The 13,690-nt window shown below is 41.0% G+C and overlaps 1 protein-coding gene across 1 annotated transcript in view; it reads left to right on the top strand.

Moving 5' to 3' along the window:
* USH2A (usherin) overlaps positions 1 to 13,690 on the top strand; it is a 514,207-nt gene that overhangs the window by 38,701 nt on the left and 461,816 nt on the right. The window contains exons 7-9 of the mRNA XM_075267084.1: positions 2,788 to 2,972; positions 3,288 to 3,509; positions 5,957 to 6,050. Of these exons, the coding sequence (XP_075123185.1) occupies positions 2,788 to 2,972; positions 3,288 to 3,509; positions 5,957 to 6,050 (501 nt within the window). The remainder of the gene's footprint in view (positions 1 to 2,787; positions 2,973 to 3,287; positions 3,510 to 5,956; positions 6,051 to 13,690) is intronic.

Below are 13,690 nucleotides of genomic sequence, written 5' to 3'. Positions count from 1 at the left end.
AACAAAGCATTTTTCCCATAGACTATAATGGGGTTCGATATTCGTTCGAATAGTCGAATATTGAGGGGCTATTGGAAACGAATATCGAATCTCGAATATTTCACTGTTCACTGTTTAAGTATTTTTGACCAATCCTGAGGATAGACCATAAAGAGCTTAACCCCTGACTACCCCTTTACTGATGACTCATATATTACATAGTAACCGTAATACTTTATACTTACTCCCGTCTCAATAAGAGACAGATCAACAAACTGGTCCTACAATTTGTACCGAAATATTCAGTCTCCAAACCCGGATGTCAACAATATCTTATTTGTCTTCCATCATTCATAAAGTTCATTACATGGAACCTGTAAATTGGATATCCTCCTGTGCTTGTTCTGTAATTCCGCTTCCCTTTTATGGTTCCTGCAGATTAATAGCCTCCGAAGCTAAATACTTTATCTTTCAACTCCCTCTTCTTCTGTATATATCCCTATAGTGATTATGATGTATGCTCATAATTATCTTGACTAGTGTTCTTATAATTCTTAGCTAATTAGTGTCGCTGAATGCTGCACCGGCAAAGTCAACAATGGTTCTAGTCGGCATCCTATGAATATACAGTATAACTATTCAATGCCACCGACTCTACAGGATCTCTTACAAACATCTGCTTACAGACTACTTCTGCCGCTACATACTTGGGTATAAAACAGATTACAGTGAATAGATTACATCTCCGACAGCATTTATTAAAGGGAATAGTCAAAAATGCCTAATTTTTACGGAAACTGGGCCCTACAAGAGAGGCCCAGGGGTATCAATAACGGAGAGTGCTATAGAAACTAACTAAATTTGCACCCTACACTAATTCTTTATTTATTTAGTACAAATTTTTGTTATTTTATGATTGCAGATTTTATTCTATTTTCTGCACATGATTATGGGGGCGGCCATCTTGCCTGAACTTCTTCTCTGTTCTGTTAACAGCATTTAGTGATCTGCTTTACAGCACAGTCATGGCCATAGGCAGCGATAGCCTGGAGCCGACTTATTGAGGTCTATGGGAGAAAGTTGTAGACGTGTTCTGTGCAAGGAGGGGGAGGAGATAAGATGTGACATCATCTATTGTCAGTATTGATGTAATGCTGGTCGTGGTATCTACAGAGATGATTGCTGCAAAGAAAAACGTGTTCTCAATTTTTTTGGTGTCTGTTTGAAGGAGGAGCTTTATGTAGGGTCACACCACCCACGAGGAACAAGGATCAACTTGAGTAGACAACTTTTATTAGCACAAATTTCTAGCAAATGCATTACCTGTCTCTAGGATTAAGAAAAGAGTCGGAGGAGAAGGTAATTGCTTAGGTCACCATTGAGGAAGGAAGGGTAGGAAGAGTTGGTGATAGCTTAGGTCACCATTAAGGCAGGGGTGAACTTACCCCTTTCGCCGCCCGAGGCGAACTACAGAAAGCCGCCCCCCCCCCCCCCGCCGGGAGGAGGGGGGCATAGTGGAGTGGAGGGGGCGGGGATAGCGAAGGGGGCGGGGCTTACCGCCGTTAGCAGGCAGAGAGCAGGCACGGACCTGCTCTCTGTCTGAGCGTGAGGGGAGGCTGCCGGAGCAGCGCTGCTCCAGTGGCCTCCCCAAACCACCGCTCGGTGCTAAGCCAGTCCAGGACAGCTTGTCCTGGACTGGCTTAGGTAACCAAAAATGCCGCCCTCCCTGAGGCCCTGGCATAGCGCCGCCTGAAGCGCTCGCTTCAGGTCGCCTCATGGGAGGTGCGGCACTGCATTAAGGAAGGAAGGGCAGGAGGAGTAGGTGATCACCTAGTTCACAATTTCCAGGTATTGTGGAAAATTACACAAAAACAAAATTTTGATATGCCTGTTTTGTGATTTGCAGCAAATAAGTGAAATGTAGACTCTGGAAATTCAATAAATTTTTTGCTTCTTAAATATTTTCCATAATTTTTAATTTTCGTTTCACCCTTTATATGATTTTAGAGAAGAATTTCGATTCCTGCTATTTGGATACAAAGAATTTAACAGAGAGAAAACCTTTATTTTTTGGAATTTCCAATTACATGGTGAATTAAATCTCCCATAGGCCTTGGGTTATGTTCAAGCCATATAAATGCCTGATCACCCACTGGGACAATATTCTTTATTATTCACTTTTGCCTTATATAGTCAGTAACGCATTGAGAACAGACTTTGTATTGTATTGCCAACATCTGCTCTGCTCACAGAATCTTTATTTTCAATGAAGGTTTTGTTTGTGCATTCTGTACAAAAATACAACCAAAATTTCAAAAATTGATTTTGGCTGTGATTTTTTTTTTTTTAATTTCTAAATGGATATGTGAATATGATGCAATCAATAATGAACCAAATGTTTCTAGATTCCTTAACAGGGTCAAGACAAAGAAGGCAAGATCAATCGACTCCATGTGTTTTATTTTATTTTTTTGCTTTTTTTCTTTCTTTGCCATTGATTGAATCTCCTTACCCTTTAAGTCTTATTCACATGAGTTTTTAGAACACATCGATTTTAATGTGCCCTTTTCCATAACCTGGCACCTCTGCCAAACAGCTGCTATGAAGAGGTTGCGGTACTCAGGCTAGTTTAGGCTCAGTCCCATTCAATTGAAATTGACCTAGCTGCAATACCAAGCACAACCACTATACAATGTACGGCGCTATGCCTAATGTTCCAATTCAATGGATTAAGGTAGAATATGTTCTACAAAAAAATCTCAAAAATAAAGTTCCTAAAATTATTTTTTCTTCATTTATTTTTTTTAGATATTTTACGTCACTCTTCAGTTTTACAGCCCAATGCCGAAGGTTTTAAAAATCCAAAGGAAAAAAAACAGGAATTCCCTTTGGAAAGATTGGCAGTATTTTGCAAGCGATTGTGAGGACCTTGGAATGGAAAATAATGGCTTTTTAGAAGACCCAAGTTCTGTGAATTGTCTTCAGTTCCCCAGGTACAAAGACAATGGATTATCTGCAATTTTTGATTATAAAAATCTAACAATTTTATGTTATGTTTAGGGTTGAGCGATCGGGATTGGAAAAGATCGGATTCTGATCGGCGATCGAGTAAATTTCACGATCGCGATCAGAATGCCGATCCCGATTTTTCCAGTGGGATCAAGGTCAGAGGTTATCTCAAGATTGGCTCAACCCTAAAAGTGACTTTTCCCATAGAGAAGCATTGACTAGGGTTGCATTATTAATTCTTATATTAGATTGTTGTTATTTTTTGATGATTTATGTCTCACTGTAACGTCTATTCTCAGAAACACTCCCTATTCTAATGGAAATGTTACCCTGAGCCTTCTGACTCCAGAACCGAACCATCGTCCTGGATACAATGATTTTTATAAAAACCGGGATCTTCAGGAGTTTGTTAAAGCCTCTCTAGTGAGGATTCAATTAACTGGTCAATATTACACACTGGAGTCTAATGTGAGTTTCCGGCATCGGTATTACGGAATCAGCGAAATTACCATCAGTGGAAGGTAAGGTCGTGTTATATATTTAGCAACGATCTGTTTTTAGGATACACTTTAAAGGAACACAACAATTATTGGATTTTGACTTTTCATATTATCTGAAAGACCATCTCCTCCATACTTGTCTACTCACAGTGCCTTTCCTTCTTCAATGAGTCACATGATTATGGTGTGACTTCTTTTTTTTCTAGCATGGGTTCCTAAGCAAACAGGAGGTCTCCTTCCTTTGCCTGTGACCTCAGATTCATCAAAATCCCACCACCTCTATCACATACTGCACACAGTACTTCACTCTCGGATCAGGTCACCATTCAGAGGAGTATCATGAAATTCCTGGGCCCCAGTGGAAAATCTATACCAGACCCTTCGACTGTAATGTATCATTTATTCTACTGGTACTGCTATACTTCTCATATTTTAGGGCACACTTTAGAGAAACATTCAAATTATTGCTTTTTGACTTTTCATTTTATCTGAAAGACCATCTCCTCCTTACTTGTCTACTCACAGTGCCTTTCTGTCTTCAATAAGTCACATGATCACAATGTGACTTCTTTTTTCTAGCATGGGTTCCTGTGCAAACAGGAGGTCTCTTTTCTTGGCCTGTAGACACTATTGAAAACCACCCTGTGATCTCAGATTCATCAAAATCCTACCACCTCTATCACATACTGCTCACCGTTCTTCACTCTTGTATCAGGTCACCATGCCCCATTCAGAGGAGTAACATGAAATTCCTGGGCCCCAGTGGAAAATCTGTACCGAAGCCTTCAACAGTATTGTATCGTTTATTCTACTGGCACTCCTATACTCCTCATATTTTAGGGCACACTTTAAAGGAACACTCCAATTTTGCTTTTTGACTTTTCATATTATCTGAAAGACCATCTCCTCCATACTTGTCTACTCACAGTGCCTTTCTGTCTTCAATAAGTCACATGATCAAGGTGTGACTTCTTTTTTCTAGCATGGGTTCCTATGCAAACAGGAGGTCTCTTTCCTTTGTCTGTAGACACTATTGAGCCTGTGAGCTTAGATTCATCAAAATCCTACCACCTCTATCGCATACTGCCCACAGTTCTTCTCTCTCGGATCAGGTCACCATGCCCCATTCAGAGGAGTAAAAATATGGATAGTATCCAAAGTTCTATGGATCGGTAACGCGCTCACTCGGGAAAGATTAGTGAAAGGATATGTTGGAAATAAAACACTTTATTCGAATTCAGATTACGCGTTTCAGGGTATAGAAGTCAAGTATAAAGCTTCACCCCTTCATCACATCCCTTGCTAGCGAGCCGAATAGCATGCAGTGGACACTTTGGATACTATCCATATTTTTACTGTATCGACCTCGAATTGCAATTGGATGCGCTGCCACCACTGCTCGGTTGTCCACAGGCACAATTGTGCAGGTGTGTTGTGAACCTCATCTGCATCTGTATCCTGGAGTGGCGCGGTTCCCTTGAAGAATTCGTTTTTTTTACTATTTTTTAATATCATTCAGAGAAGTCACATGAAATTCTTGGGCCCAGTGCCAAATCTGTACTGGGCCCTTCAACTGTATTGTATCATTTATTCTACTGGTACTCCTATACTGTATCCTTTGCACCCCATGAAGCTATGTCCCTGCCCCTTTATCTTCTCCAGTGTTATCATATGCAGTTGGTGCTGCTTTAGAAGGATCTTTGGTGACACTATCCTCATAGTCTAAGGTCTAGGAAGACTGTTTTGCAGAAAAAGTAAACAAACATGGGCCCAGGTACTAGACAGGCATCAGCAATAGCGGAATCTACTTCCATGACTACTTTGCATAGCTAAAAAAAATGCTGGAGTGTTGTCTCAAACCTTTGGATCTTGTCTATTGCTTGACTGCCTGGGGTAGCGCATTCCACAAAACTGGTGCAGCACGAGGAAAGTCTAAGAGAGAGAAGTGGGAAACTTTGATGATATTAGTTTTAGCTTTTCTCCCACGGGTAGGGCGGTAGAAAGAGACAAGGGAGGTGCTATAGGGACATGCAGCACTGCAGAGAATATTAAGGATAAAAATAAAAAAAATATTTATTTTTGGAGGTAAAAGTCCTTCTGCCCTGATCGAGGTATATAGATACAGGTCTAGGGCCAAACAGGTGAAGAAAAAACTAGCTACTATCTAGATAAGAGATAAAGCGTGCTGTATGGGCTTCATTTCACCAGGAAAACGTAGCCAAGTCGAAAATAATAATTTGCAAATTATTTTATTATCGACTGAAGGACGTGGATTACAGAATATCCGCACTTCACTAAACGAGAGGAGCATTTTGCAGCTAGTTTAATTATATTTCCTTCTAATGGATGTTTTACTTAGCCTGTACTCTCGACACATTAGAGGCTCCATAAAAGTTGCTTGATTACACCGTCATTGTCAGGGAAATGTCACCACTGACTGCAGATAACTAGTTCATTTTCTGTTGCAGATGTAATTGCCATGGGCATGCTAATTCCTGCGATACAAGTGTTTCACCTTACAAGTGCCTATGTGACACGAGGAGCTTCACCGATGGGGATAAAGTAAGACTTTCAATTTTTCTGTTTTGGAACATTTTTATAATTAGTGACACAGAAGAGAACCGGAAAAAGTTTCCATTTACAGAACTTTTCAAGACCGCTATAAGCTTAGACCTTGGTGTTCATGTGATGTTTTCAGGCGCCTCCGGGTCATATTTGTGTTATTTTTCGAGACAACATGAAGTTATTTTACTGTGATGGGAAAAAAGTTTTCACCCCTTTTCTATCTCTACTATTCAATAAAATGGACAATTTACAGTTGGAAAGCCTCAACTAATAGTGAGGGATCCGCCATTATTGGACTTGTATCTACTGACTTGGGTAGAGACAGTGTCTGCGGAGTGTCTCTCTGGCTGTGGAGGACCTGGCACATCTGTGCATTACATGATTTCAATAGAAACTGTGTAATGCTTTATTCCCCCTGTGGAGGCGCTGCAGAAGAATTGATCACTTACTGATCACATAAGCAGGGTGCTCTGTTTGAAGCAGTAAAAAGCAAAGCAGGACTCTTAGTAGAGACAGTCACCCCCAAACAGGATCTACTTGAATCAGTGTGTATATAGATAAGAAGGACTCTCTGTATCTCCAAGGAGTCCTGATTTTACTCGATATACCCTATATATACTAAACCTATATATCATAATAATAATAATACATTTTATTTATATAGCGCCAACATATTCCGCAGCACTGTACAATTTATAGGGTTCAGATACAGACATATATAACAAAGAACGTCATTTCACACAATGGGACTGAGGGCCCTGCTCAAAAGAGCTTACAATCTATGAGGTAGAGGGGGTGACACAAGAGGTAGCAGGGGCGGCATTGCTTATACAGTGTTCAGACAATTTTGTGCATTAGGAATTGTGATAGGCCTGTCTGAAAAGATGTGTCTTTAGTTTGCGTTTGAAACTGTAGAAGTTGGGAGTTAATCTGATTGTCCGGGGTAGAGCATTCCAGAGAAGTGGTGCAGCTCGGGAGAAGTCTTGTATACGAGCGGGGGAGGTTCTGATGATAGAGGAGGTAAGTGTTAGGTCATTGAGTGAGCGGAGAACACGGGTTGGGCGGTAGACAGAGATGAGGGAAGAAATGTAGGGAGGTGCGGCATTATGGAGAGCCTTGTGGATGAGAGTGATAACTTTATATTTTATTCTATAATGAATAGGCAGCCAATGTAGTGACTGGCACAGATCGGAGGCATCGCTGTAGCGTCTAGCCTGATAGATGAGCCTGGCTGCTGCATTCAGAATAGATTGTAGAGGAGAGAGTTTAGTGAGGGGAAGAACGATTAGTAAGGAGTTACAGAAGTCAAGGCGAGAATGAATCAGAGAGACAATAAGTGTCTTTAGTATATCTCTGGTAAGGAAAGGGCGTATTCTGGAGATGTTTTTGAGGTGGAGGTGACATGAACGTGCGAGTGATTCAATATGAGGGGTGAAGGAAAGGTCTGCGTCAAATATGACCCCAAGGCAGCGGGCATGCTGCCTAGGAGTTATAGTAAGGCCTGAGACTACAATGGATATATCAGGGACAGATCTGTTAGATGGTGGAAACAGTAGTAGTTCAGTCTTAGAGAGATTTAGTTTCAGATAGAGCGAGGACATGATATTAGAGACAGCAGAGAGACAGTCACTGGTGTTCTGTATGAGTGCAGGGGTGATGTCACGGGAAGATGTGTATAATTGGGTGTCATCAGCATAAAGATGGTACCTGAAGCCAAATCTGGCGATGGTTTGTCCAATGGGGGCTGTGTAGAGAGAAAAGAGCAGGGGGCCGAGGACTGAGCCCTGAGGAACCCCAACAGCAAGGGAAAGAGGGGAGGAAACAGAGGCCGCGAATGATACACTGAAAGTGCGGAGAGCGCAGTGTCATTGAGGCCGACTGAGCGGAGCATAGTGAGGTTTATCTATTTATTTACAACTTCTTTCCCTCTATGTGACCTGCTGGGGGAGTAGCATACCAACCAGGGACAGAAATAGACTTGACAGGCTGGTTAGAAGGGCCAGCTCTGTCCTGGGGAGCCCCCTGGACCCGGTACAGGTGGTGGGTGACAGAAGGACACTGTCTGTGGTGACCTCCATGCTGGAGAACAAATCCCACCCCATGTATGATACCATGATAGCACTGGGCAGTACTGTCAGTGACCCCAAGTGTGAGAAGGAGCTATCGCAGGTCCTTCCTTCCAACCGCGACCAGGCTGTATAATCTACATCAGGCTAAGCGAAGATCACTCCGCACAGAGAACTAAATGATCCTGAAGTCTTTCTTTTTCCTCCTAGTTGCTATGACTCCTAGTCTGAGATGAGCGAGTAGTATTTGATCAAGTAGATATTCGATGGAATACTACGGTAATTGAAATATTCGTACTCGATCAAATACTACTAAATATTCGATTCAGAACCAGCGTTGATTGGCCAAATGCTATACAGTGTGTAGCATTCGGCAAATCAACGCTGGTTCCGCAGCAGGCTGGTCCTTGTTAGGAGAGCTGGCAGCTTTCTGTTACAAGGGAGCTTACTTTTTCTCATAGGAATGAATTGACCAGCGTTGATTGGCCAGTGTACAGCATTCGGCCAATCAACGCTGGTTCTGCCGGAGGCTCGTCTGTGAGGAGGCGGAGTCTAAGATTGGACCACAGCAGTCTCCATTGTCGATTGACTTTCTTCCCCTATTATACCTTCAAAGAAACCACCAGCGTTTCCATAGGTGTAATTTAGATGTTGCGATTTTGTAAATTTTTCTGCCTTGTGTGGATGGGATTAGCCCGAACCCCTTTAACTTTTCAGGACCTGTAAAGCGTTTTTTGCCATGGCGTTATGCAACGTAGAGCCCCAACCTTAAGGTGAAAGAAGACACATCGGACGTTGCGGTGAATAAATTCTCCTACCTACCAATGATTTCCAATAACCCATCCTATCACCTTTATCTAGAATAAATTAAAATTTCCCAGATAAACCTGGGCTCTCCGTGGCTCTAAATTCTCCCCCGCTCATCAAACACTAGAAGCAATCTTTCCCGACTTGATAACAATAAGTGGGATTCCAGACTTTCATTAGCCGCGCCGGCTGGATCAAATTAATTGAGAGAGATTTTTCGTAAAAACCCACACACGCACCTTTCTGGAAATAACAAGCAAATTGTTTTATTGTTACATTAAATTTTAATATTACGTTTCCAGTGTCTCCTTTTCGGCGGAAGCAAATTAAATAAATCTTTTGATATAAAGACATATCTTTTTACTGCTCGGAAAATTGCCTTAATCATTTAAACGCGGCGCCCTCCCGCCGCTAATATTTTTCATGCCTTTTAGATTTTCTGCAGGCAGGTATATCTTGTTTTGCAGGCGGCCAGGTTAGTGTTGTTTCTTATCTTTCCGCTCTTTTATGTCTTCTTATAATATAATTATCAGGACGCCGCATTACATGGCAAATTTGTATTGACTAAATTTTACTTTTTGGAATGAAATGACTTCTTTTTTTTTTTTTTTCCTTTTTATTATTTAATATTCTGACTTCAAAGCCATCGCATATTCATTTCCTCTAAATGAGATATATGTTTGAGTTTTTTTGCTGCATGTGATAAAAAGGTGAAACTCAGATGAAATTTGCAGAATTTCCATTGAAGTCATAAATAGAGATGAGCGAGTAGGTATTTGATCGAATACTACGGTATTCAAAATACTCGTACTCGATTGAGTACCACTCGCTATTCAAATGGAAAAGTTCGATGCAGAACCAACATTGATTGGCCGAATGCTATACAGTCGGCCAATCAACGCTGGTTCTTCTCCTACATTTAGAAGTCTTCTCCGTTGCAGCTTCCCCGCGGTGTCTTCCGGCTCTGAATTCACTCTGCTAGGCATCGGGCCTGGGCAGAGCCGACTGCGCATGCCCGCTTGTAGTGCGGACATGTGCAGTCGGCTCTGCCCAGGTCCGATGCCAGGCAGAGTGAATTCAGAGCCGGAAGACACCGCGGGGAAGCTGCAACGGAAAAGACTTCTAAAGGTAGGAGAAGAACCAGCGTTGATTGGCCGACTGTATAGCATTCGGCCAATCAATGTTGGTTCTGCATCGAACTTTTCCATTCGAACAGCGAGTGGTACTCAATCGAGTACGAGTATTTCGAATACCGTAATATTCTATCGAATACCTACTCGATCGAGTACTACTCGCTCATCTCTATTTATGACTTCAATGAAAATTCTGCAAATTTCATCTGAATTTCACCTTTTTATCACATGCAGCAAAAAAAACCATATATCTCATTTAGAGGAAATGAATATGCGACGGCTTTGAAGTCAGAATATTAAATAATAAAAAGGAAAAAAAAAAAAAAAAGAAGTCATGTTATTCCAAAAAGTAAAATTTAGTCAATACAAATTTGCCATGTAATGCAGCGTCCTGATAATTATAAAGAAAAGATTGTTTGGGAAAGGTGGGGCCTAGAGAAAAAATCCCAACACTCCTAGAATCGGTGGCTTTGCATGGTCAGTTGGGCGATCTTGGGTTGGTACAGATATTCTGGGACCACCCACTTGACAATAGAGAGAATAATTGTTCAGAAACTAAAAGAAAAGTTTGCTTGAGAATGGTGGAGCTAGAGAAAAAAACTCCAACTTTGCCGGAAATGGTGGATTTGTATTGTCAAGTGGGCGATCTTGGGTTTGTACAGATATTCTGGGACCACCTACTTGCCAATAGAGAGAATAATTTTTCTGAAATTAAAAGAAATTATTGCTTGAGAAAGGTGGGGGCTAGAGAAAAAATTCCAACAGTCCTGGAATCAGTGGCTTTGTATGGTCAGGTGGGCGATCTTGAGTTGATATAGATATTCTGGGACCACCCACTTGACAATAGAGAGAATAATTGTTCTGAAACTAAAAGAGAAGTTTGATTGGGAACAGTGGGGGCTAGAGAAAAGAATCCAACTGTGCTGGAAATGGTGGAAATCTTGGGTTGGTACAGATATTATGGGACCGCCCACTTTATAATAGAGAGAATAATTGTTTTATAACTAAAAGCAAAGATTAATCGGGAACTGTAGGGGCTAGAGAAATTGTACTGGAATTGGTGGCTGGGTTGGCACAAATATTCTGGGACCACCCACTTGACAATAGTGAGAATAATTGTTCTGAAACTAAAAGTAAAGATTGTTTGGGGAAAGTGGGGGCTAGAGAAAAAATCCCAACAGTCCTAGAATTGGAGAGAATAATTGTTCTGAAATTAAAAGTAAAGATTTGTTTGGGAAGGGTGGGGGCTAGAGAAAAAATCCCAACAGTTCTAGAATGGTCAGGTGGGCAATCTTTGGTTGGTACAGATATTCTGGGGTTGCCCACTTGACAATATAGAGAATAATAGTTCTAAAACTAAAAGCAAATATTGCTTGGGAATGGTGGGGGCTAGAGAACAAATTCCAACAATCTTATAATTGGTGGCTTTGTATGGTCAGGTAGGCGATTTTGGGTTGGTACAGATATTCTGGGACTACTCACTTGACAATAGAGACAATAATTGTTCTCAAACTAAAAGAAAAAATTACTTGGGGATGGTGGGGGCTAGAGAAAAAAAAAAACAGTCCTAGAATTGGTGCCTTTGAATGGTCAGGTGGGCAATCTTGGGTTGGTACAGATATTCGGGGATTGCCCACTTGACAATATAGAGAATAATTGTTCTAAAACTAAAAGCAAAGATTGCTTAGGAATGGTGGGGTCTAGAGAAAAAAGTACAACTGTGCCGAAATCGGTGGCTGGGTTGGCACAGATATTCTGGGACCACCCACTTGACAGTAGAGGAAATAATTGTTCTGTAACTAAAAGAAAAGATTGTTTGGGATAGGTGGGATACTAGAGAAAAAATTCCAACGATCCTGGAATTGGTGGCTTTGTATGGTCAGGTGGGTGATCTTGGGTTGGTACAGATATTCTGGGACCGCCCACTTGACGATAGAGAGAATAATTGTTGTATAACTAAAAGCAAAGATTGCTTGGGAACAGTGAGGGCTAGAGAAAAAATTCCAACAATCTTAGAATTGGTAGCTTTGTATGGTCAGGTGGGTGATCTTGGGTTGGTACAGATATTCTGGGACCGTCCACTTGACGATAGAGAGAATAATTGTTCTATAACTAAAAGCAAAGATTACTTGGGAACGGTGGGAGCTAGAGAAAAAATTCCAACTGTGCCTAAGTCGGTGAAACGGCACCTAGAATTGGAGTAGATGGAAATGGCATAAGGTCCCCTTTAACACTTTGTCCACCTGTACCGTACTGTAAATTATCCCAAATTTTCAGGACACATTCTCTACAACTCTTCAGCGTGTGATTTCACCCTTAAGGCGCCCAAACACGAAACCCAGCCCAATATAATTTTCTAATAAAGCCAGTCCATCAGATAAGTTTCTCGCTAAGACATTAACCTAATCAGAGAATCAGAGGAAAGCTACAACTTTCTACACCGGTCTCCAATTTTCTTTCACAAGCCTTATCTTTATAACCAATTTGTATTCACAGTCTCTCTCGAAATTGATTGCCAATGCATTGGTAAGGCTTTGTAAATTGAATAGAAAATGAATTGGCAAGAAAAGTTAATATCAGGGGTACTCGCCAGTAAATCATTAGCCAACTGGTGGAAATGTCAGGTTCACATGCCATTCATATTAAAGCTACTCATGAATATTAACATTTTTTTGTGTTTGATATATATGGTATTACGGATTAGAACATTTTTCTACAAACGGAGTAGGGGCATAATTGATATATATCATCATCCTATGAATTATTAATAGATAAGTATCTTAATGATGTCAGTATAGTGTATCCCCTGCACTTCCTTAGGAATCTAATTTACTGCCGTTCTGCCAGGATCTTTAGAATAGAAAACAGCTTTTAAGATGGTTCTTAAAGGACCTTCCTCCGCCGGCACAACAGGAGAGAGAAGACACTTTATTCATTCTAGTTTGCTAGAGGGTTTCAGAACATAAACACAGTAATCTGATTCAATTACCGAGCAAATGAGAATATTACAGAATATTGGTTCGACATGGTATTTAAAGAACTGCAAGCTGACATTTCTGTGCCATGCAAATGGAGTGCGAGATGGGTATTAGGCAGGGGCGTAGCAATGGGGAGTCGGAAGTATTCTTAGGGGGTTGGAGGGCTCACGAGTGGACGCCAGTGTTATAAGTGGCACGGGGTAGTTTGGAAGCTCTATTGCAGATTTTGCTTTGGGACACATTATTTTGTATTTTGTATTTTGTATATGTACTGTATATAGCGAAGACTTTTAACCTGACCGGAGACCTCAGTTGTGGCATTTGACTTTATTAACTACTTGCCGACCTCTCGTTGACTTTATGGGTCCGGGTAGTCTGTGATTAAGGTTATCACCATCCTGCCTTCCCAATAGCTGTATATTCAGATCTCAATGAGCGCTGCATGTATATATAGCTATAAGGAGCCACGACAATGAGTTCCACCAGACTTTTGATGTGTGGTCAGCTCTGTAGTGTATACCACAACTATACTATCTATCTATCTATCTATCTATCTATCTATCTATCTATCTATCTATCTATCTAATCTATCCATCTCCATCATATCTATCTATCTATCTATCTATCTATCTATCTATCTATCTATCTATTTC

This window comes from Leptodactylus fuscus, chromosome 3, assembly GCF_031893055.1.
Source record: "Leptodactylus fuscus isolate aLepFus1 chromosome 3, aLepFus1.hap2, whole genome shotgun sequence".
Classification (NCBI taxonomy): Eukaryota; Metazoa; Chordata; class Amphibia; order Anura; family Leptodactylidae; genus Leptodactylus; species Leptodactylus fuscus.
Note: the sequence above shows the minus strand (reverse complement) of the source record. Positions and strands in the feature narration are given on the sequence as shown.